We start from the raw sequence: 25884 nt of genomic DNA on the forward strand, positions 1-25884 counted from the left end.
TCACTTTATGGAAAGAACATTTATTTCCGATTCAAAACCTGTGATCCATAGAAATACAATAAAATCAACATGTACACAAAATAAAACCAACTTGGGCTCAAAGAAATATTTAACATCTAAATCCTCTGAGGTACAAAAGGCACAAGACCAGGCACCCAAACGTAGTGAATGCACCACTACCACAGAGATAGCTGGGAGGGCAGAAGGCATGGAAATAACAGCAACCAAGACACAAGTGCGTGAACAATGCCATTTACTTCCTTTCACTGTTACATTATTTTGTTGTTCCTTGGTTTGGTAAAGTGCCAGGACTCTTGGAGAAAAAGATGGATCATTTCTTAGAAATGAACTGGAACAGACAACAGTAGAAAAGGAGACAAACAAAGGCCTGCAGCACGTTGGGGTTCAGTCAACCTCTGTTCTCCCACAAGGTCTTAAGAATTCGTTTCCTCTTTCATGAAACCATTTGTTTGACACTGTGGAAACAAGGATGTGAAATTAATTACCATCATATAACCAGTGTGTGCATCACCACAACCCAGATGGTTACTGCAAGTAAAGTCTCACCTCTCAGCCTGACCATCCCTGCTTATACTTCTCTATCCATCCATGGGAAAGACATAGGAAGGTGCAAAGGACTGGAGAAGAAAATACCTTTCCAATTGCACAATTTAGGGACCCACAGTAACAGAGCAGTGTATTCTGGGCCTGGTATTTATCGGTCTGTCAATCCAGGGGAATACCCTGGATGCTAGGGAAGGTGGGTATGGGATGACACAAAGCTTGAGAAGCTCTCAGCAGTTAGCTGAAATCCCCAGTGCCCAGACATCCACATTTATCTTTAAGGAGCTCTCCTCCTTTTGCAGTTAAAACTAAGCACCAATCTTTGTAGGAACAGACCTGGCTCTAGTCAAGTGATAATTCAAGTCATCCTGATGCTGATATCCTACACAAACCCAGGGGCATTCTTACACCCTTTGTGCTGTCATTGACCCAAGCTCATTAGACAGCCTACAGCTGAACAATGCAGATGCTTGATACTACGTGACACTGATGGGGGGAGTTCTCATTATGGCCAAATTACTCCAGTAGCGACAGTAGCAAATCACTCCAAACACCAACACCCAGCTTATTAAAAGCTGTTGTAAGGGTTCAGTGTGTCACTGGCTCTGCATACACGTGAGCCTAGGTTTTGTTCCTAAAGCAGTACTACTTACCCCATTTACACCCTACTAGTACTGGACAAGCTGCGTGCCTTGTTCTATAATCACCCTCTCCACTTCTGAAAAGGTTGTACCAAAACACTGCTGTTCCCTAAAAAGTGAAACCAGACCTGGGTTAGTCAGAACCTGGACAATAGAATTATTCACGTTACAGTAAGGGAGAGCAGGGAAATGCCTTGAATGCTTTTATGAAGCACTTCAGCATAGGCCACCATATGACAACTAACTCCGTTAGTCCCACTCTGTGAATTCAGCCATGCTCAGAGTTGAGAGTTCTACCTGAACATAAGCTTTTGTTAACAACAGCTCTACACAGACACTGTTCATGTTACACACTGTAAAACAAAGGAAGCTGCCCTGCAGATGACAAGACCAGCTTAGAGCTGCCTTCATACACAGCAGCCTGTCCATCGAGATGCAGCAAACAGCGCTTTGTCACATCAGTGACTTTTAAATGGATGCAGGACTGCATTCAAGAAGATGAGACCATCAGGAAAGAAGAGAAATCAAGCAAACACATTCAGACTCACCTTCTTGGGCCATATTGCTGCCCCAAAATCTGGGAACACCGTAGCTCCTCCAGCTTCTACATCACTCATCTGAGAAAACAAAGTCCACAAACTGTCCATTCACAAAGCTTTTTGTACACGCAGTCCCACAAGCTAGAGTGCCCCAAGTCCTGACAGAGATTCCTGCTTGCACCTCTATGGAGGCACTAATGAGGAAAGGATGCTCTTTAACCAGCATGAGCTGCAGAAGTAACAGTGCCTGTTACTGATGGCTTTTGTTCAGCATTTCATCTAGATTATATATAACCCTTTGGACAACCAGCCATCAGAAGCTGTGTACCTGCAGTGTTAATGAACTGGTGCTCTAGAACAAGGGAGAGGATTCAGAGTCAAGCAGCTTTAGGAACTTCATTCCAGTTTATGATCCAATTAGGAAAACAAGTGCCTGTTAAACCACAAGCTTCCTCATAAATTGAAACCATGCCTTTGGAACTGATGTTCGTGATTTAGTTCATGCATCTCGGTCAACCACTACAAACCCTACACAAGTTATTAGAAAGCCTCACTTTCTGCATTGTTTCTGTGCTGTTCAGCAGTGATGTTACAACACTTCAAGTGCTTTAAGCAGCTTAAGCTTCAATACGTACAGCTATGTGACTCTAAAGAAAAGCATGTATCTTTATACTTTGCCCTACTACACTGGAATGAATTTAACCCTATTGAATTCATCAGTAATGATGGATTCACTACAAACTCTAGACTTGACCCAAACCCCACCAAAGTTCCTAGAAACACTCCTATTAAAAGAAGTATTTCTACATATTTCAGGAAGTTTTTGATCAGATTCCAATTAAAAGAAACAAATGAGGCAGATCCAGCTCCCACTAAAACCAGCAGGACTACTATTAATACACTCCCCAAATTCTCTACAGTAACTTGGATTTCTGTTTAAAGCAGATGTTATTACCACTCTGGTGTCCTCCTGCTTGGTACCTACAATGAAAGGGCATAAGATGCCATAGGTGCACAGATTTTTGGCCCTTCCGACTAGAAAGCATGTGCATGCAACTTTGCAAGTTATGTCTTAGTAACACAACCAGTCTTTTTAGTAGGGTGTTGGCACACGTATGGTATCTTCTAGACAGGACATACAAGGGTAAATTGCCTTTGACCATGTACAACTGGCAGAGAATAAGGTATGGATCATTCACTTTAAATCAAGGCTTGTCCAAAAGAACACAGATTGAGACAATTTGAAATCAAAGCCTTTTTTTGCAGCAGACTTTCACAGTTACCCATCTTATCCAGATTCTTGTTTGGGAGATTATTTCCTCCTCCTGCCATATCAACTTGAAAGTATTTCTGGTTGTTTTGAGCTGTATTTCACACAAAATATCACTCAGCCATAAGTATTCATCACGGGATTTTAACCTTGAAGTTGTCTCACTCAAAAGTTAGACACAGAAGATTCAGTGATCCTAATTACTGGTAAGTATAGGCTGATAAAGTATCAGAAGACTCCTGTGATCAGACATCAGGCCACTAGTATCAGTGGCAGTTCTGCTTGATCCTGGTGTACATGGTCTGGAGGCTGTACCACGCATGCAACTACTGGACCTTCTCAATTCTGCTCTTGTAACCCACTTGCTCCAAGGTTACTAGCTACGTCTCCTCCATTTGCTGAAGCAACAGCTATGCTGGAGTGACTCCAGTTTGACAGATAGCTAAAACAGAGGCTGACAGACCACAACATCAAGTGCTGTCGAACAGTGGTGGAAGAACATGACCATCTCAATGTGGCTGATGGTCAAGCTCTCAAACTGCACACCACATGAGTACCCCAAGCACCTGCCTTTGACAAATAAGTCAAATTCTCCTCTCCCACCAACAGGACTCCAATAACGTCAAAGATTTCATTCCCCAAAAGGGGAAGCCAGGTCCTGTATTCAGATTTTCTGTTCTGAGGTGAAAGAGGTTAAATACCCCCAGAACTCTCTCAACTCGGATGGGACAGCACCTGATGCTGCAAGAACAATGCAATCCCTGCTTCCAGATGCAAGGGAATCTCTACAGATACCCAACTGCACACACTGTAAACAAGATGCTGCTAAAGTGACACTCAATGTACAAAGGATCAGCATACTTACATAGTTTAAAAAAGTGGCCACACGATTTCCAGTCCCTAACCGCTTGAAAGCATCTGGCTCATCTTTCTATAAAATTAAATGAGAATAACTGCAAACTTCAAGCTCACAGACAGGAGACAAACAGAGGTACTTACATAGTTAAGAAACGTCGCTAGCCTATTTCCTTCCGATTTGAGTGTGCTGTCAAAGGGTCGCTGTAACAGACAACAACTTTAACCCAAGTTCCAGACAGGCTCACACTAGAGTTACATACGTGTAGCTCTGCAGAGAGATCTTTAAGGCCAATTTAAAGAGTTGGAACTGAAAGGGGCTATTGATACAGGTCAATGTTGAAGCCATTACAAATCACAGCCAGGGTGCACAACTGCATGCACAGAGCAATCAAATGCTATAGGGAGAAGGAGCACTGAAGCAGTTCTTAGGGCAGAGTAGAAGGAAGGCTTTCAGGGCCTGTGACACTGATGTTATCCCAGTAAAGTTAACAGGCCTTTACTACAGTGGGCAGTGATCCGAAGCCAACAACTGAGGTGAATATGAAATACTCATCTTCAATGGCTTTAGATAATACATTTGATTCTTGTAAATGTAGTAGCGACTTAAAGAAATAGTGGCATGAGAAAATGCAGTTTCTGCCAGGAGGTAAAACTGTAGAACAGTAACAGTGCATTTCTTTTAGGTGGTTACTTGTTTGGGACTAAGCACCACATCAAAAAGATCAAATTCTCTTTATTCTGTAAGAAGCAGCGAGTTTTGTTCGCTGAAGTACGAGATCACGTTGGTGGCAGTTTCGAAGCGGAAAGAACGTCTAGAACACCAATGTGTGTGCGCCTCTTCCCTTCAAAAACTGCAATTGAAAGTGTATTTACATTGCTCATAGGATGTAATTTCAACCAGGAGACATTAAGGTGCAGTTTTCTACACAAAAGCCATAATCTTTAACACTTAAAGAAAAGAAACCAGTATTAAAGACAAACAGCAAAGCAAAACCACAGCCGCTATCTCTAAGATGTTATAGCTCAATCTACTTGATGTATATTTCAAGAAATAAAAGGTCTTTCCTGAAACGGGGTCATAAAACCCAAGACTTCTGTATCTGCATTGCAGATTCAACCCAAAAAGGACAACCTAACAGCACTGAGATGTATTTAGGCCCAGCCATGCACTTGTGAACTTCAACAGCAAAAGACTTCTCTACCTTTTAAGCAGCCAGTAAACTCTCCAAGTTGTAATATGCAACTATTAACATGTCCCTGTGTGAACTGCAAGGGAACAAAAAGCTATAGGGCTGACCAGGATCTGTGATGCACAGAGAGCCTGGAGGACCAGTCCAGAGCTATGGCAAATTCCATGGCTCCCTGAACTGATGCCTGCAGCCAAGGTTATGTTCCAAGTGGAGCTCTGCCCCAGCTGCCTAACCCAAAAGCCAAGTCCACACTGGCCATTTTGATGGCTGAGGTCCTCGAGTTCAAAGGCTTTGAAGATAATTTAAGAGCATTTGCTTGATTCAGGAAATGAAGCAGTCTTTAAGTTAACAGGAAAACTCTCTCAGCAGGCCAAAGCTAAGGAATCTGAGCTTCCACAGTGCTGAAGTTCAGGATTTATTTGTTTTTATTACTTTAAACACGGCTAAGTTGGGTGGCTCCAACTCTGCACTCAATTATCAGGTTGTGCTCTGGCTGCAGTGAAACCTTCTACCAGCTAAAACCACTGGAACAGCCTGAATTAAGCCAGATTCCATTGAAATGCCACATTTCTGCTGGAAACCAAGGCACCAGGTGGATTTTATATCTGGAATCACCAGTCACCATGGCTATTCAGTATGATTAGCATCTCCATAAACTGGTTTAGGGTAACAATTTGTTCCTCTTTACTCTCTACTTGCAGCAAAACCAGAGCTGTTATCTGCAAGGCAGAGCCCTCTAGTGCCTAGCGTGCATCTGGCACCCACCAGTGGAAAGTTCTGCTCCCTGTACCCCTGCCCTCCTGAACCCAACGAACCCTCTTCAGACCCTATGGCTGCAGCCACACTGAGGGCTTTGCAACCCATAAAGACTTCCATAACAGCGGCTTCTTTTGGAGGGATATAGAAGAGGTCTCCTCCTCATCCAGCTCCAGCAAAGCACTTTAAAACATGCTCCAGAGGAGGACTCGGAACAACCCTGCTGAACTCAGAAGCCTGAAGGAACAACAGGCTCACAACCCAGGACTTGCAGACCTCCGTTTCCAAATGAAGTAATGGAAAGAGCATATTTGAGTGCTGCAGAGCTGTCTTTTAGTGCCTCTGTACCGTGCAAGGAACCAAGATAAGCAGGCAGATTTGTTCTTTCTTCCCTTGAACTTTCAGCATCAGAGAAGGCAGCGCAAAGCCTTTCCAAGAGTCATCATCCATCCATGCAACAGGACTATACATTGAATGCTTTAATAGAAAAGGGTTTCAACAGTTTCCTCTTAAAACAACCTGTTCCCCCTCCCCACCCCACTAAGAAATAACTGACAGTGTGATCTTACCCTAGAAAAATCGAAGTGAGGCTCATACTGCCCTCCCATCCCATAGTTGGCAACCTACAGCATGGAAGAAAGCATCAACATCCATTGAACTGCAAGCGACTGCTGCAGAAGACAGCATTTGCCCTCCAGAAATCCAAAACATGCTTTGAGAAAGAGTACGGTGTGGCAAGATGGTTATCTAGGGCACACTTGATTTCTCTTTAGCTTGCCAGAAATAAGGTACGCGCATGAGAAACAACCCGAGTACAAAGGCACCAACCTGCAGCAGTTCAGCTGTTTTCACTGTTAACCCTGTGATCTGCTGCATTCGTTGATTCACCTTGGCCACCACAGGATCATCATCTTCCTCCAGCCATGAGCTAGGACAAGGGAAGGATTGGAACATGTTACTTTGGAATGACAACACCACCACCTTTGTTAAGGCAGAAGGATTCTTCTGCCCTCACTCAGATGGCTGAAAGAGCCATTTACCATGCAGTTGTTGAGGAAGCTTTTGCTACACAGTTTTCAGCTGTAGGTAGCTGATGACAGGCATTAAGCACAGAACCCTTAGAGCTGAACTCTTCTCTGCTTACCTTTTGGATACCCTGTAGCTAGCCACTGTAAGGACACCGGTTTTGGGATCACGCACTGTGGCTCGTGCCAGCTGTGTAAAAAAATCCCAAGGGGGAAGAAACACATCAGCTACACATTAGGAAATAACCCCCTCTCATCTTAACCAAAATCAACCTGATTCGCCCAACTTCAGTATATCACTGGATGAAAGTTATAGCTCCAACCCAGCTTGGTCCGATTTCACACTAGTACAGGACATGCAGAAACACAAATGCAATCCATAACTGGCACTGGATCCTGGATAAGGAATCTGACTGACTGCACAAGCCATGATATTCATTAAATCCATGAGTGCTGCTTGCTCAACAGGTTCTGAAGGTGCTTTCGTAAACACCTGCACTCAATATGAACAAGAGGGAACAACAAAAGTTAACAACGTACGAAGCCCAGGTTCTTGGCAAAGGGAAAATCATTGGATATTCCATGAATTTAATCAGCCTGCTCCTCACATGGACTGAAAACACACATTCTAAGAGGAAAACCAGCAAGGGAACGAGTTACAGATTATGGGACAGGCAAATCCGCAGTGGTAGAAAACTCCTGAGGGCACCTCTCAACGTTCCCGTGCTCAAGATGTTCCCGTTGGAAGACGCCCGGAACACTGATTTCACAGAGACAGTTTGAGACGTGTTATGACATTATGGAGGTAACTCTGCAAAAGCACAGTCCACCTACACAGCTTGCACAGTGAGCTCTGTATCACCAGTCAGCCCCATCGCCACGTCTGTAAGGAAAAGCTCGGGTCCTGGCAAAGCTGTTGAGGTTTGCTGCAGTGTCAAAGCAACGGCCTAGCGCTAGCATCACACAACGGGTCACTTGGGTTTGCTACTTGCAGCTGAGAACAAGAACTGGGACACTCCTCTGACAGTAAACACAGACCGCATCTAAATTTAACTCCTGCAAACCACAAACGCTGTAAATCCTGCCTCCTTCCTTCCCCTTGATTATAGGTCACAGAAAGCCTTTTTTTGCTGCATTTTCCTCAGAGCATGCAGTCATTATTTCCTTGGTTTTTCCTCAAGTCAGCCTGCAGCCAGCTTCACAATCCATGTCAGCTGTCTCGTCCCTCAGACAAGAGCTCTTGGCACAACTGTTGCTGCAATTCTGACTCACTGTTATTCTGTTCCAGATTCTCCTGCATAAATCATAACAGAAGAGCCAGGCTGACAATCTTGTCCTTCACTTGTACAGTGAAGCATAGCTTTGGGATATAATTTCGCTTCCCAAACTTTTCATTCTGCTGCCATTTTCAAGCTTGTATACGCTTGCTTGATTCCCGCACCTAGCATTTGATCTAAATAAATCCAAACTAAACTAAACCTGACCACATTCCTTGTTATTCCACATCTCTTTCTGACAGGGAGGGCTCTTCAGTTAAGACATAAAATCTACACCTCACTTGGTATAAACTGACTCCTAAATGTGAGGCTTCCTCTTAGAAAAGGTGGAGAAAGCAGCCCGACAACACATTTGCTGGGCTTTGAAGAACCGTAACTGCATGGACTGATCAGAAGCTTCACCCACTCTTCCTCTTAGTCTGCATTTAGTTTACCATGTGCCCCAATGGCTTTTCCTTCTGAAACCCTACAGCACTGAGTTCCAAGATGTGTGTCCCCCCTCCACACCTTACTTTTGCCTCTTCATGCCCGTATCGCACACTTGTATTTGGGGAATAAGGCTCTCGTACCTGCACAGCAGATCTCTCCCTAAGCTGCCCACTCCAGTAGAGCTCAGAATTGCCCTGACCCATCCCAGTCAGCTCTGAGGTATTGCCTGAGAACTTGGAACTGCTTTTTGGCACTGGAGTTGAAGTGATTGCGTTTTGCAAAACGAGCATGCAAAGCGACTTGAATATAGCTCCCCTCAATCACATGCAGATGTTGCTCCTCTACAAAACAACAAGTATTGGCAAGTGTAAAGTGCAGATAATGTTAAAAGTGCTTGAACCCAAGAGGAGAAACTTCTTGGAGATGCATTTTAGAACAAGGGAAGTGCTCATCTTTGAGCCCAAAACTAACACGCTACTTCAGAGCTCTGTCTGAAAGCTTCCATGATGGCTTACTAAACTTTCCTGGCTGAAGTTAAGCTCTATTTATTAAGGACCATCTCAGCACAGGGCTTGCACTTTCCATTCTCTCAGCAGTTCTGCAGGATTTAAAGCTACTCCTGCAGCTGAGCCACAGACAGGTTTAGAGAAGAGTTTAGAGAAAATGAGTGCTTTAACTGGAAGCTTTAATCTGAACATTTAAGACTACAGTATTAACCTCTTAGAGGGACTAATCCCAGTTCTACATTAGATTATATGAGAAATTCCTCTCACATTAGTAATATAAGCAAAACTCAGGGACCAAGACTTGACTTTCCATAGAATTTCAAAGAAAAAGGGAAAAATCAAAAAACTTAACAGCTGCCTTAGAGTGTGTTTAATTTAATTTAATAGATTAAGTGATACGTTCTATATTTCCATTTTATCTGAAGCACTTGAAGCGTTATTACAGTATGATGCAATAGGAAAAACGCGCTCATTTACAGAGGTGAGAGTCCTCACCAAGACAGGAGTGTTCTGCCAACACTCCCATAGCTGGCTGGTAGTCATTGCACTCCAGTGTCATAAACATCCCAAATTACTAATGATCTTCAGAAGCATCAGTTTCCCAAACTGCTGTTAACAACTTATGTTCCCATTTAAAAAACACATGCGGAAGGGTAATTCCTGACTGGAATTTTAGTACCACATTTCATAGCAGGAAGAGTGCTAAAATGAACCATTCATCTAAAAAAATGGGAATGTTTTGTTTTACATGCTTGTCTTACAGAGTAAGGTGCAGCATCTACAACCGACCTCACGCTGTTCTACCTCTGTCAGGAAGGGAACAAACAGGAAATCCCACCTCCAGAAAAACCAGACAAGATAATTACAAGCTTTGCATTTTTTAGCTGCTTTTTGGTGTGCAGTCATCAGAACTCGCATCATGAATAACAGGAATTACATCAGAACTAGGGTTCCTACTTTCCTACTCCAAGCTGCTGCCTTTGAGCTGGATCTGCACTTGGCACAGTAGCATATTTAGGTGGAAAAGTCAGATCTGAAGTGCTCTGAGCGAATGATTGCATTGTGCAGTCAGCCTTACAAGTACTTTGACCTTTCCAAGTCCAAGACCAGGAATTATTTAAGAGCTCTGTGTTAACAGTATCACATTATTCCCAACAAGCAGTGTGTGGCTTCAGAACACCGTGGTTCCACTCATTGATGCACCACAGCATCTATAGTGCCTGCCCCTGTGCAGGTCTAGTCTGTGGTTTAAACAGAAGCAGTGAATTCCAGGTTACCTGAATCAAAACCCCCTGGAGCTCCAGATATTCTTCTAGTACAACGTAAAACCAACATTTCCTCCCATTTCTGCTGGCATTTGGGCTTTAGCTTTCTTTTGAAGTTCAGCTCCATTTCAAAAGGCAGACTTCAGCTATATCGGACACCTCTAGCACTGTCAGCCAATCAGCCATCTATTTCACAGGTCTAGTCCCTAGTTTCCTACAAGGTTTCCAAGCCATTTACTGAGAACTTTGCATAATTAAGTGCAACAATGCATAAATACCTTCAGGAGCCTGGGCTCTATGGTCCTACATCACCAGGCAGTTTCGAAATGGCTCCCCTTAGGCTCACAGCTGCAGTGTATCATCTGTAGTATGAAACCAGATCTTTCAAATCGTTTGCCTATTCTTGACTAGGAGATTAAAGCATGGAATTAGCAGTCATTAGCGAGACGGAAGAGGGAAAACTTACCCTTGGCTTAGCTAGTTGCTTGATTTTCTCAATCTCTTCATCAGACATGACATCATAGTATCGTACAATATGAGGGCTATCCCATTCATCTTCTTCCTTGAAGGGAGCTATGAGCAGATGAGGGTTTCTGTTTCCATCATGATACCTACAAAACAGCCTTTTCTGCCTTCGAGGTGTCTGGAACAAGATGTCAAACAGCACACTGTTTGCTCAACGCTTTTCATGAGCTTATAACAGGCAAGACACAAAAAGAGAGCAAGCTTCAGGCCACAAACACTGTAAAAGCCATCAGCAGACAGCAAACTTCAGAGGCAAGCATGAGTGATTCTGCAACTCACTGCAAATAAAACCCCATACACCACTCCAGATACCACTGAGCACCAGGTGAAACACCAGCCTTTTGGAGAATTAAATCACCAGAGGTTACAGATTAAGCAAATGACCACATAAACAGCCAGCTGTAGAAATCTGCTTCTTATAATTAAGACTACGCAGATGGAATGGATTCCTTTCCCTGCACTGCGAATTTAAAGCGGTGTTTGTCAAGAGGTACTGGAGACTTGTCAGTTGAAATAATCACCCCAAAAGGGCATTTCTAAGATGCAAGAAAGAAGGAATAATGTGATTCTCAAGTGTGGCAAAGCATAACCAGCTCTCAGTGGAAAAAGCCTCCTGTACGTCTGCACAGTCAGCGCTTGAAACGGCTGAGCAGACAGACCGAGGAGAATCAATTTTCAGTGACCTTTAAGAGGTACAGTTCAGCACTGCTTTTCTGTCTAGGACTATGTAAAGGTAGAGAGGCCAAGATACAAATCTCAGCCTGGAGAGAGCTATGTTTTTTTTTTCCCTTAAGAAAACACCTTCACAGAAAGCAAACCTCCCCAGGTCCCACCAAGCTCCATCACCCTCGCGCAAAGGCAGCAGGCAGGAAATTCTTGCCTTTCTCTTACCATTTTTACCCCTTCACCCCTGCAAAGGGCCTCATAGATATCACGCTCTGGCAAGTAGTCAAGAGGCCTCTCGTAGGCCCCACTTTGCACCACCGGTTCTGTTGTTGTCATGGTCTTGTTTGACTTCTCTTTCTCCTCCTCCCTTTCCTTCTCCAGCAACTTCTCAAAGTAGCGCAGATTACTGCCTGCCCTCTCATGAGTGCTGTCTTCATGGGGAGACAGAGAGAACCAGGCAGTTAAGTGATCTCAGTTAACACAAACAAGTCTTTTTAGCGAGACAGCAAAAACTCTTTCGTTCTTAAAGCATCATCAGGCTACCAGAAACACCGGCTCCAGTCTGCACTGAAAAGCAGCACTGGGATGCTGCTGGTTTGGCACAGGGAAGGTAGCCATAGTCTGCAAAAGAATCTGTTCTGGAAGGACCCATCACAAAAATTTGCATTCCAACAAAAAGAGGAGGTTTTGGTCTTCACATCCCTGCTTTTCTCTCAGCTTTTCTGCCCAGTTCTACCCAAGATAAGCAGAGATCAAGCTAGTCCACATTCGCACTCCTCCTCTCCACCATGCTTCTCATCCGCACTGCACAAGCATGCTTTAATCAAGGAGTGTGGAGTTCCAGCTACAGACTCCACTCCCAAATACACCCTCCGAAGTCAGGAAGCCCAGAAGGACATGGTGGTGGTCACTACCAGCCCACCTGCAGCACCCGTCTCTAGATGCTTGCAACAGGATTATATGGGAGGTATCCTGCATCACTAACATCACTGGAACTATCATTAGTGATTTATTAATGATAGCTGGTATAAATCAATAAACATCATCATCAGATCTTTACCCAGCAGAACCAAGAAGGGACAATTTCCTGCTCACCAATGCTTCTGGACACTTGCACCTAGAACAGTTTCTTTCCCTTCTGGCCCTCCCATGCCTATTGTGCTTATCTTGCAGAACTAACCCAGAAGGCTACTGAAATAACCTCCCATTACAGCTCAGGCTAACAGTGGCCAGATGAGGAAGTTGAGCCAGAGCAGAGGAAGCTGCTGCTCCCATGGGGACTGCCAAGTCTGTTCCACTGTTTGGTGCTGATAAGGATTTACATTCTGCTACCAGTGCTAAGCTGTATTACAGAGGGAGCTACATTCAGTATTCATATTCTTGTATGTTTTACTCTATGAATCCCAGTGTCTGCAGAAATTACTGATACTTATTTTTCAATAGAAAGACTTCACCCACACTCAGGATGCAGTTAACATCTAAGCTAAGAACCACCATTGATTAAATAATACAAATGCATAACACAGTAGATGTCAACTCTAACTGGGGAGGCTAAACCTTTCCAGTGCAGGAAACAGGCAATGTTGGATAGGAAGCAATGCTTATTTGCTTACTCAAGAGACACCTACAAACAGACCAGAGATAAAAGGAGGTTTTAAGAAACTCAATCTGTTCTGGGTATTCAGTAATAAATAAGAGCTCAGGCAAGGTATTCTTCTGGCATCAAAGAGTACTCACACTGAAGAATAAAGGGGAATATGTGAAGTCAATAGGACTTTACAGAAGATACAGCACTCTGCCTACATCTGTTAGCCCTGATCACCACTTCAGACAACCTGACCAAACACATCTCAGGACACAGAGGCAAAGCACACAAATCCTGCAGCCAGACACACATCTGATCTCAGGTAATAACAGCAAAGACTTGTTAAAGATACTTTATGTGTGAGGAGACTGTGGTTTTAACCCCAAGACCTGTAAGTCATCTGGCAGGACACCCTTCCAGTCAGCTCACCCATATGGACCCATGGCTGGTCTGGGCTCTGCTGCTGGCACCACTCCCCAGTGCTCCAATAGCAGGTCTTTTGTCCTTACCAAGGGATATCAGCCGCCTGGTTAGCTCCATGGCTCTGTGCAAATCCCCAAACTGGAAAACAGCATAGCTGAGATAATCTAGGATCTCCACTTTGCTGACTGTCGTATCCTCCCCTTCATCGTGTTGTTTTAAGGCTTGTTCCATCCACAGTACTGTGTGATAGTAGTCTCCATCGTTGTAAGCTGTCTTCCCCATACCAAAGCAGTCACCTACTGTTAAATAGGACCTGTATTTTGTTCCTAAACCCAGAAAGACAGCGTATTAAGGAATATCAGTAAATACACTTTTATCATCCAAAAAGGTTTCTAAAAGACAATGCTTCAGAGTTAAAGATTAAATTCTATCCTAGTTCTGTGACATTAATTCCTTTGGAGAGGAGTTTAACAGACATTAGTGTTAAGCTATTGTGTTCTTGTAGACAAAGGCAGAGCAGACCAACAGCTTACCAGGTTTTACTGAACCTCCAAACACTGTTAGATGATCAGGGAAGCCTGACTACATCCAGAGCTGGCTTCTTTGCTCTTTACTGGAGATGCAAATTTGTGTGTAAGCCAGCTGATGGTTATTTAGACAAACTGGGTATCCATTTGACTGTATCTGCACTGATTTCCAGTTTCTCAGCAGATGCACAGATAAAGACTTGAAATTAAGTTCATTGTTAATAACCTACATATAATAACTGAAAGTTTTGCCAGCTCAGCTACCCACACTCTAATGAAGCCTACTGAGTTTTAAACAGTGCATTGCTAGCAACCATGACCTGCTCCAGTAAGTCTCTTACAAGCAGCAGCAACACTTACCAGGGCATAGATGACAAACCACTGACTCATCCCAATATACCTAGGGGTTGCCTGAAACATTCCACTGGGGCAAAACCTGTTAATCCCCATTTCATAGATAAGGAACAGGAGCACAGTCACCCAACAAAAGCCTCCCTGGAAAACCACTTCCTTCCTTGTAAAGGCAAAGAGCCCTCTGTGCACTTACCTGGTAAGTTGCCTCGAGAGAGAGTTTCAGGATCCAGTTTGTACGTGTCCTGCAAGCGCATCAGAGCCTTCGCAGCTCCAGTCTCATCTTCTTCCGTTGGGAAGAACTGACGCTGAATTGTGAGATTTGCAATAAAGCCTTTGCAGTGAAAGGGAAAGATGTAAGTGTCAGCATGTGAGTAAGGATTAACACAGAAAAGGAAGCATCTGCTTAGTTTGGGGAATTGAGATGCAAATAAACCAGACTTAAAGCCTCTCATTATGCTCTCAAGATATGAAAACGTTGTTTTCTGTCCCATTTTGAGAACACAGCTCATGAGCAAGAGATAAAGGATAAAGATCTAAACCCCTCAGTTTTCTTGTGCCACACAATCACTAAAGTACAATGTGAATCTAACGATCTTTAAGTTTTCATGCTAGAAAGAGACACGGAAACGAACAGCTTTCGTCAGCTCTCTTGCAACATCCACACAGACAACTGCAGATCATAGCACTAAAGGATGATTTCAGACTGTGCTCCAGCATCTCAAATGGCAGCTCAGGGGGCAGAGACCCTGATCCAGGATCCCCCAAGTCTGGGTAGGACCTTACTCAGTAAGAGGCTTTTAAACCTCACAAGCAAGGCCAGAAAGCACTTAGAAATGGAATTAAGGGTACTACATAAACGTATCAAGGTTATGCAGCAGGTTGGCTGGGCAGATGTGGGGACCATCAACTGAAGGAAAACCACCGAACCACTTCAAGTCATACAGCAAGCAGAACTGGGAAAGGACACCTTAGAGAAAGGATTAGACAGATGTACCCAATAGAATTGAGTAATTTATTTCCATCTAGGATGCCTATTCCAAAAAGCAATAAAAATCTTGGCTGAAAAAAAACCTTCCAACTACCTAAGCTTTGGCATATGCAGAGTACAACTGGAAAACATGCAGTGCTCTGCCTAAAAACATAGCTTCTTCTCCCTTACTTACAAGGAGTCCAGTGAAAATAAACCTCCATTTAAAAAAAATAAGCTCTGGAAGGAAATTCAGGCAGGCACTGACAATAGGATGCAAAACCTAATGGAAATATTTGATTTAGGACAGGTTTACAGATAGCAATTCTTTATTACCGTTATCAACAGACTGACTACAACATCTGCCACTTGTGAATGCTCCAATAATTCAGTATGTGTCTCATTTTGATTCTTAAATCTTATCTACTGATCAACATGGTCGAAAAACAATGGTCACCAAGAGAAGTACCAGACTGGGAAAGCAGATGGGTAAGTTTATATATATAAAGAACACAAAGCTCAAGAACAGGGATAAATCAATGGTTGCCAACACAGGTGACAACTTCAGCATACCCTATTCTTTCATTTTCCTCAAGCAAAACCAGTAACAGTTTGAGGCTTCACTGAGATGTGCTTCAGTGGCAGCTTTCACTCACTTGGGGAACCAGTAACCAAGAGCCAGTCCTTAGTTTAAATCTCAAACTTGGCAGTAATATTTAAGCCACAGCTGCATTTGCAGCTTTCCAAAACACAAGGAGGATAAGCAAGTCTGTTGTAAGGCTACCTCTTGCTATCCCATCTCCTCTAACTCCTTACCATTCGTTGTATCCTGAAGAACCAGGTTTTCCAATTCCAGCCAGTCAGTATTTAAACGCTTCACCAGCTTATATGCATTTACAGGATGTGCCAGGTACCCTTCTGGATCTGAGGCTGATTTGCTGGTCAGCACATCCAGTTTTTCAGCCCAGCTGGAATAAGAAGCGTACAGCTCAGTCTGAGAATGATTTATGAATGCATGTCTTCCTTCTTAAGTCATTCTAATTACACAGCTAAAATCAATTTATTGCTGCTTTTGCCATCGTAACCAGCTTTCAAGCTTTCAACGTCACACGGATAAAGTGAATCCCAACTGATTTAATTATAATAGTCTTTTTACTTCAGAAGGTATTTGTTTTCCTATCATTTTAAACCTTATTAAAGCAGGATGCATCTCACTTGCAGTAAGTCTTAGCCATCAGTTTTCAGCATGTCCAAGATGTGCTATAGCCAGGTTGGCAACTGAGGAGAACAAGGCAGCAGAGCTGCCTCTGAGGGCAAAGCCAACACAGAAAAGCAGCCAGGGATTTAGGGTGCACTCCACAAGAAGCCACTGGCACACTTTGCCATTATAAGCAGTGCTACTCCAGGTAGCAGAACGCTGGCACTCAGGAGGCGTTCAACTCACATGGAGAAGCATCTCCTGCTTCTCCAAGGGAGCAGTGTGATGCTCCAAGGACAGGGAAGAACAGGAAGAGCCCAGCAGACAGGTTTGAAACAAGCAGACAAAGACTAAACAATACGTGAAGCAGGGCCCCCTCTTTTCAGGTTTATGGGAATTACAAGCAAGATAGTACCTAAGGTCTCACTGTGATTAACTACTGAGGAAGTACTAACACAATCTAGCAGCAAAGAGTGGTGACAAAGGTGCAGCATAATGGAACACAGACGAGCCATTTTATCACCCTTCATGACACAAACCTCTCCCCCTACCTTTTAATCTGAGAGAGCTTGCTCTCTTCTGCTCTGATATAGTCCTTTAAAGACTGTACCAGGTCCTTCTCCGCATAAATCAGGTCTGTCATTTGACCTAAAACCAGGAGTATGAGCAAATGTTAATCAGAGCTGAGAAAGGAACAATTTCCAACAGCACAGCAGACAGACTCGAAATGCTTTAGGGCCATTAAACCCACCACAAAACAGACAAGTAAAGGGTGTGCATTTCAGCACAGATAAACCACAAAAGCTGTTACACACACAGGCGGGACATCCAAAACCTCCTTTTAGCATTACAATTGTATGTAAGAGTCAAAAGAAAGGTTTGACATTAACACGGCTATTGCGTCAAAGCAACAAAAGATCCAAGTAGCTGCTGTATGTAGAACAGATGCTTTGGATACACAGTGGGTCACACTATTAAATTAGTAGCTTAACCATCAGCACCACTTAAAATCACAACTTTTCAATGCAAGTAACTGTGGAAACGCAACATTAAATACAGAGGCATTTCAGGCTAACACGTACAGACTGACACACACACTCGCTCCTGATGGGCATTAGGGGTAATTGCTGGCATGTCAATCCTAATTGCTATGACAAACTTGGAGTTCAAAGACCAACCACCGAAAGACCGGATGAGATTTCTAACTGCAGCCACAGCTTTAGTTTCAGCAGTCCGAAGTAATTATTAATGAGGCATGATTAAGTAGATGGAAGTCAGCAGGCTGTGCTATTTCCAGAGCTGGGGAAAAAGCCACCAGGAGTTTTGAGGTTTGCCATTCACAAGCAGTTCCACTGAGCTCAGAGCACGCTGCAGAGGACAGCCAGTTGCAGTTAATCTCCAACATGTTTACAGGGGAGAACTCCCCACGTTATTCCACAGGAAAACGTTAGATCAAATCACCGCAGACAGCTCCATTGGTGCTTATTTTTAGGCTCTACCACAACCATACTTGGTTGTACCACAGTTATTAGAATACAAGGACTGACAATTTACTTTCAGCATTTATAACAATGTGCATTCCTCAGGATTTACTCAGGTCCTACAAAGGTGGGATATTAATTTGTCCCTTCTGACAGCTAACTCCAACTTTAAGACAGGAGATTTCAGCTTCTGTCGAAGAAAATATTTCAGATATTTATCACTTTCACTCTTCTCATAAATCCCATTCAGGACTCAGCTTCTTAGCAGGTTTGTGCTCTGTTCAGGATGGCAGCAGGTACATAAGACACAGGCACTGTCTTATTTTACTGACAGAGCCCCCAGAGACTTGCGTATCATGGGTAACAGCACATTGTGACCATCAACTGCAAACGCTGCACTGACACAAGACTTGCAATGCAGAACAGCATCAAGGATGCAAAAGGGTGGCTTTTCCTAAAGCAGACAGGGCTTGAAACTGGCAATTGCATTGACTACATCACAACATCGTGCATTGGCTCTTTCCATACCTATGGATGTGAAGAACTCCGCTTCTGTGTGCCAGATCAGGAGAATCCAGGTGAAGAACACCAACTGCAGCCTGGGCTTCATCTTCCAAACAGCTCAAACCTGGAACAAATTAAAAGGAGAATGAGGAGTAAAAATTACTAACTTCTGAGGAAAAAACCCACAGCGTGGGGGTTGGAACCAAGGTCCCTTCCAACCCAAACCATCACAGGATTCCAAGATCTTCACCTTCTGTCATTTCATCCTCATGGGAAATTATTTAGGTCCTTGAAAGACCAGACTCTAATCAGTGAAGCTGAAAAGTGAGTAATCTTCAAGCACAGGAACAGTTACTTAACAGTCTCAAATGCTATCCTGTATGCTCTTTGGGATTTACACACTGAGAGAAGCGGTCTACTGTTCACTGAGATACTGAGAACAAGGGCAAGCTCCATGCCTTCCCCATCATGCATAATTATAGCTGGCAAACAGGAGAGTACACAAGGCTGAATTCTCTTCCAGTAATAATAAATGTCTAAATTAAATGGTCAGATTTTTAACATGCTGTAAAACTCAGTTATATAAAAGCTGTCTCGAAAGACAAATAGTGGGAGAGCCAAGGAGAGGAACAGAGCATTCCGTAGTGTGGCAGCGGCGGTTGGAAAAGCTGAAAGCGAAATTTCCAGCTCTGCTTATTGAAGCTGCCTCATCCCAGCACACTGGCCCCTGGACATGGCCCTTATGGCTTCTGTATTTCAACGGCTGTGCCAGGTTTGAAACCCAGACCCTCGAGATGGTGGCTGGAAGCAGACCGCTGTGTTTCCGAGAGCACAGCCCGCTGAGCAGACAGGAGGGTGGTGGATGAGTGAAGAAGGGGATGCGAGCTCTGCCCAAAAGAGCCTCCAGGGACCTGTACTTGTCCTGGTCGATCTGACTGATGGCCAGGACTGCCTCCTCCAGGAAGCTCATGAGGAGCCTGCCCCGCACTTGGAGCGCCCACTGCTCACAGGAGCTGCCTGTTCATGGAGCTGGAATCACCACAGCCAGCCCGCACAATCACTGCTGCTCAGTGAGCCCCGAGCTCCCTTAGCACCCATGCACACGCATGGTGTCAAAAGGAAGATGACAACTGCTCACCTTAACTCAACTCATGGATGTATTTTCCTGCCCAGTGTAACTGGGTAAACTTTTCAATGGCTTTAAGCAGAGGGGAGACCGAGATGAGCTCTTAGGCAGATGCTCTTCCCTGTGAGGTGTCCCTGCCCGTGGCAGGGGCTGGAGCTGGAGGAGCTTTAAGGTCCCTTCCAACCCAAACCAGGCTGGGATTCTATGATTCTATAAAACTTGAGGCTGGAAATGACCACTTGCAACCCGCTCTTACTCCAATTACAGTAATCAACATGTAGCCATTTGGGACAAAATGGAATCACTTAGATCTGATGAGAAAGGGTAATAGAGGGGAGAAGGGAAAGGAAAACACATTGAATCACACAGCCATCACTTAGTGATACAGCCATCACTAAGAACATTAGTAAGAGCTCTATTCTCTTCTCTGTATTACTGCATTATCAAGCAGCAAGACGACTGGTTTTAAATTACTCTTGGAATTGCTTTGGAAGCCTTTCTAAAGAATCAGACACATTTACCCCACCAGGCTGCAAGCATGAGTAAGCAGGAAAATGTCTCACAGCATCATAATAAAGTCTTCTTTCCCTCGTCTGTTTCTCACCCCCCTGCAAACCACATATTCCCAAACTGCTTGTTTAAGTTAGTTCAGAACTAGTACATGGGTAATCTGAGAACTGAGTAAAGCTGAATGAACCATACCACGCAGAGGTCTGCCAATACTAAAAGCCACAATAAGTGATGTAGCAGAAAGCACAGCAAGTCAGGAGCAGTTGGGAAGTGCATTAATTTGGATATATTAAGCCACAACTGTCCATCTGCACTGCCTGTCATCGTTCCACTGAGTGCTTTTCTGGATGTGCCATACAAAGCCTGGCAAAACAATTACAAGGGAGTTTTCCAGTTAAAACAACACAAGTCGACATCCTCCGCCCCGCGCCTCCCCACCATGTTTTCACATGGCTGAGGATATCTGCCAAGAACACTTACTACAGCTCACAGCTTGTCTTTACAGCGGATCTTTAACAGCTTCGCCATCCTACTCACATTTACTTGAGTCAATAAACAGAAACCTCAGTAAACAGAGAAACGGGCTCTTGCTTGCACAAGCAGGACACCTGGCCGCGGGGATTTGATGCCCTTTGGACACATTCTTTTCACAGCTGTTACTTGGGCAATCGGCACAAGTAATGACTTAAAGGAGGCTGAGCATGATGCTAGAACCACACCCTTGGACAGCACAAGCACGTATGCATACACACACACTCACATGCCCATCCCACCGTAGCTAAACCATCTGCTAACAAAGAGGGTAAGAGGCAGAAGAGACATTAGCACCTCCTACCTCAATAACTGAGACGAATCTTTGTAAAGCCAGAGTGTTTTATTCAGAGAATGGAAGAACCCAGTTGCAGAGAAATGCCAGGTAAGAAGTCTGTGTAGGATAAACACTGCCTACGTTCCTGGCTTTGTTTCAGCAGCATCTTCCAATGAAGGAGACATCCTGCTGGACACGTGAATTTAGGATCTCCTTTCATTTAAGTGAGCATAGTGACGTTCCTCTGCAACAGACTGAGCAGAGACACTGCGTTCAGTCCAGCCTTGGGCTACACACCCCCCATGCTGAACAGACAGCAGACAGTTCCCCTTGTCCTGAAGTGGGGCTGGAAGCCCGGGACAAGCAGCACACTGCCCTGGCTCGTCAGGCTACATCAAGTGCCATGAGCACAGGGATCCTAAGGCCATGTGTACCTCAGAGATGAGCACTTACACCACTGCTTTACCTGTGAGACGGCTCTCTCTGCAGTGAGAAGCTGTTTCAGCAACACTGGTAGAGGAAAACTTCACTGCATACACTAACAGGTAAGCAGTATTGTGCTCCTTTCCTTCCCTTCAATGTGCCCAGCCAGCAGAGCTGAAAAGCAAACCAAATGGATATAGTACACTTTACTTCTTTGAGTATAAGCAGTGAATCATTGCTCCCATTGGAAAGATGCTGTCACAGGCTTCAGGAACCACTGGCAGAAGGGAAAAAGTTTCTTCTAGACAAAATGAAGAAGGATGGGATTTTTTTTCCCCCACAATTTAGACCGAATTCTTTATTCAGCTTCCTAAAAACTCCGAATCAAGAAGATACAAAACCATGGACCTGCAGCGTAAAAGAAGAGCTGCTGCACACCTACCAGGGTTATCTGTTTCTCACCCACTCTGGATTTCATATCCAGTCACAGGGGATTGAAGCCAGCTCCCACCTGAGCCAAAGGAAGGGCTTTTTTTCAGGTCAGAAGAGGAAACAAATCCCTGTTACTCATCCAGTCCCTTTGGGACTCCCACTTCTGATTGAACTGATAGGCTGCAGCCTCTTTTGTATGCCACAGAACAAGAGCACGATCCTCACAGAGAGTTCCTTTAGACAGGAGGCTCCACGCTGAAGCCCTAAAAACATGAACACCCCCACCATTTACCCCACAAAAAGAGTCTCAACTATCACAGTACAACCACTCACAAGCTGATGCTGCAAATAAAGGTTACAGCTGCCTCCTGTGCTTGCCACTGCTATTAAAGACACCTGGAAAATCACTGCCTCCACATGTCTCTAAATGTGAAGTCTCCTGGTGAAATCTAACAAGCAAATGACTACTTCAGAGTCACTTCAGGCCACAGATGGATTCTTGGTGCAGATACAGTCGAGGCCCACACACCAGGCTCTGAAGAACAACCCATCCTCAAGCAGCAATTTGAGGTTGGACTCTTGGATGAGGCAGGTCCATTTGGGGCTTCTCCAAATGCCAGCACTTTCCACCCACCTTTATTGCTTGCAGACACAGGAGGAAGCAGTGAGCTGGCTGTGCAGCTGGCTTCACCCCCTCCACAGAGCTTCACAAGTAGGCAACAACTTGCTATCAGAATTGAATGCTGCAGATAAAGCTAATTATATTTAAGTGGGAAATACACAACAATAGTACAACAAAGTGCAAGATTTTTACATACTTTAGAGCCAAAAGATGGGCTTAATTATAAACAGATTCTCTGGATGTTGTCAAGGAAGAGCATCTCTCAATACCTCTATAAGAAAAGTGGCCATAAAAAACATACAGCTTGTAGCAATATCTCAGGTCTTGCCTGACACATTAGTCAGGAGATGCCTGGCACATGATGGCAGCTATGAAACTACTTAAACCATTAAATCCTAAGGAAGCATCAATGTTACCCTAAGCAAGCAAACCCTCCCCGCTGGCTGAAGACATTGAAACAATTCAGGGCCAAAATTCATCATCTACATGAACTCAGATGCTCCAATGTTCAGCCACGCCTCTGACCCAAAGAGCTTTGGATTTCAATGCCCACCAGTGTCCCACCCAGATCGTGCTGTTGTATCTTGAACCTCATATCATGATTCACGACCTGCCAGTGCAGCATGCAGTGATTTACCTTGCTACAATGAGCCAGCTCTCAGTCATACCCAGGGACACGCAAAGCGCTGCTCTTTTTCAGCATTAGCTGTCTCCTTGCAAGTGAATTCTCTCTTCATCACTACATAACTGCTTCCCAGCTCCTTCCTCCAGTTGGATTTGCTGCTCAAAGCAGCTGATGCCAACATCACTACCTTCCTTGCCAAAGGGTGTCATGTGCAGCTGAAAACAATTATAATTGCCTAGCAAATAATACATGTTTGCCTTGTATTTTGCGAGGCAACCCAAAAGAAAAGGAGGACAAGTTGTTCATTTGCACACATTGACATGGACAGAGGACATTCACACAAAGCTGCACGTACTTCTAGTATAGAATGGCTTGCGTTACCTTTCACTATAATAACAACCTTAGAAGGTGTAATCATCTTGATTAGCTCCCAACAGGTTTTTTTAAACCATAGCAAAGAATGTTCCTTCCACACTCCAGCAGGCCAGAAAATCTGTGCTAGTCGAAGGCACAGCAGAGCTGCGTGCGTCTTACCCTGCAGCATCTGCAAGCTCATCCCATATGAAGCAGCCTAGAGCCAAAGCCCACGCTGTTAGTGAAAACAGCAAGACTGCATGCTCTTTTTCCACTAGAGCTTATTTCTTTCATCATTTTAGTTTAGACTGCATTTTACTGTGCAAACCACAGAATTTTAGTACATCATAATATTTCACATAGCCTTCCATGTGCATTAAAATCTTCCTGTTTAGAAAGGGTTTTTATGTCAGTGAACTGTTTCTTTCACTTACTATTGGCAATTTAATTAAAGTCAGACATTATCTCAGAGGTGCAGGGGTTGACTCTACTCCAAGATCACTCCAGAACGTGCTCCCTACCACACTCCACATTCTCGTTCCTCAGACATACAGAAAACCATACACAAAAATCAGAGCTAGTCATAGGAAAAACATCCATGTTTACAGCTTGCTGCTCTGGAAGCTTGCCAATATGCACAGCATGGAAATTATAAACAGATTGGATTCCTGACTTAAACCTAGACTGAAAAACTTCATACAGTAACGGGGGAATCATGCTCCCTCTGCTGTTACTGTCCCTGCAAAACAGACTCATACTCTGGGCTCCTGCTTCCTGCACTGCTTCCCAGAGTATGATTAGCTCCATGAAGAAAATGAACCTCAAGAAATGATAGCTTAAGCAAGAAGCAAAATTCTTGCCTGTTAGTGTCACAGCAATGTTAACTCATAACTGCAGAACAGCGTTCTGCCTGCAAACATCACCGGACTTATTGGTTGCTCTTTGTATTTACAACATACCTACAGGATTATTTCCTAGGTCCGCAGCACCACAAAGCCGAAGTATTATCCTGGTAGGGGCTGTTGGTGGCAACTCAGCTCAGCTTCGTCTTCACAGACCACCTGTAAAATTAAGGAGCAAAAGGTGTTACAAAAACATCTCCTGGGAAAGCCCACCTTCAGTACTTAATACTAAGGCAATTCCTGGCTGGGAATACTGAGCATCACAAGGTCAAATAGCTCCACATCCTCTTTCCTCCTGGCTTCCAGGTTACAAGGGCAGCTTTTGCTGCTTGAAATGAAGTTATTCCTGCCTGGTCAAGCGCATGCTTTGCATTGCTGTGGCACAGCAGGCTCCGGTGCCCGCCTGACCTGGGGTAACACTCGAGGAAGTGCCTTCAGGCCAGGCTGCCCTCCGCTGCCGCTGCGCTCCGCTGGCTCCTCGCCCAGCACATCAGTGCGCTTGACAAACACCAGGGCATGTGTTTTTGGGAAAAGAGAGCTCAGGTTAAACCAAAATGACACGGGAGTGGAACAAGCGGCGTTTGAACACCTTTATATAGCTGAAGGCTTAATTGTGAGCCTGCGGCATGCTGGAAGCGCACGTACAGCCGGCTAGTGCAGTGACTCAGTCACCTAAGTGGCAGTTATCCGTCATATCTAACCCCAAAGAGCAGGGAAAAGGGGAAATCAGCCCTGCCACAGCTTTCACTGACACCACTTCCAACCTCTTTACCCAAACCCGGTGCTGCCTTGGGGTGTCACTTCGGGCACCCCCCGGGAAGTGGTGCGCACACCGGGCTGCTCACCCAGCACCGAGCCGCCGGACGGACCCGCGGGCACCCAGCACCGGCGAACGCGCTCCTCGGGGGCCGGCGGAGCCCGGACCCGCAACACCTCGAGGCTGGAGCCCGCTTTCAGGCAGCTCCCACCCGGCTGCCCCCCGAAAGCACCCGAGCCCCCGCCCAGCCCCAGCACCCGGGCTCCCAACGGGGACCCCCCCAAACCCGCCGCGGCCCCTCCGTGCTTGAGAAGCGGGGGTTCCACCTGCAGCCCCCCGCCCGCCGGACCCTGCCCCGCTCACCCGGCCCGGCCACGCTCCTCGCCGCTTTCTAGAACCGCCCCGGCCCTTCCAGCCGCGCCGCCGCCCGGCCGGGCCCGCCCCCGGCCCGCTCCTATGGAGCCGCCGCCACGTCCGGAGCGCCGCCCATAGCCCGGCCCCGCCGCCGTAGTGCAGCGAGGAGCGGCGCAGGGCGCGGGTCTCCGCTCCCCGTCACCTCGGGGCCGCGGGGTGTTCCCGGTTAGAGCCGGGTTCCGCAGGGAGGGCACACGCGTTGGACACCGCTTGTACCCCCCGTGCTTTGTGGAAGCTGCCTGAAAGCCCTCCCGCGGGATGGCTCTGCCTGCGGCTCCGGCGCTGCCGCTGAGCCGGCGGAGCTGGGCTGACTCCGTTGGTCAACATCGCGTAAGCCTCAGGCAGCCGGTAGCCTCATAGG

The 25884-nt window shown here is 45.2% G+C and overlaps 1 protein-coding gene across 6 annotated transcripts; it reads right to left on the reverse strand.

Annotated features, from left to right (window-relative positions):
• Nucleotides 1–25591, reverse strand: P4HA2 (prolyl 4-hydroxylase subunit alpha 2). Of its 6 annotated transcripts, XM_061457106.1 has the most exons (17): nucleotides 25473–25591; nucleotides 24410–24511; nucleotides 18575–18684; nucleotides 17117–17213; nucleotides 16184–16335; nucleotides 14594–14731; nucleotides 13606–13845; nucleotides 11737–11942; nucleotides 10787–10963; nucleotides 6963–7033; nucleotides 6647–6746; nucleotides 6388–6441; nucleotides 4014–4073; nucleotides 3880–3945; nucleotides 1754–1822; nucleotides 1218–1314; nucleotides 1–476 (listed from the first exon to the last, which is right to left on the reverse strand). In XM_061457106.1, exons 3-17 carry the CDS (start codon nucleotides 18654–18656, stop codon nucleotides 406–408), a joined length of 1680 nt encoding a protein of 559 aa, XP_061313090.1. In that variant the 5' UTR covers nucleotides 18657–18684; nucleotides 24410–24511; nucleotides 25473–25591; the 3' UTR covers nucleotides 1–405. The 6 variants fall into 6 exon arrangements, with proteins under 6 accessions (XP_061313090.1, XP_061313088.1, XP_061313087.1 ...); XM_061457104.1 differs by lacking the exon at nucleotides 4014–4073 and having other exon boundaries at nucleotides 18575–18674; nucleotides 24414–24511; XM_061457103.1 differs by lacking the exon at nucleotides 4014–4073 and having other exon boundaries at nucleotides 24414–24511.
• Between the last annotated feature and the right edge of the window lie 293 nt (nucleotides 25592–25884).

Source organism: Pezoporus flaviventris, unplaced genomic scaffold (genome assembly GCF_033815535.1).
Source record: "Pezoporus flaviventris isolate CSIRO_AGI_PZ_B2104156 unplaced genomic scaffold, CSIRO_AGI_Pfla_v1 ptg000023l, whole genome shotgun sequence".
Taxonomy (NCBI): domain Eukaryota; kingdom Metazoa; phylum Chordata; class Aves; order Psittaciformes; family Psittacidae; genus Pezoporus; species Pezoporus flaviventris.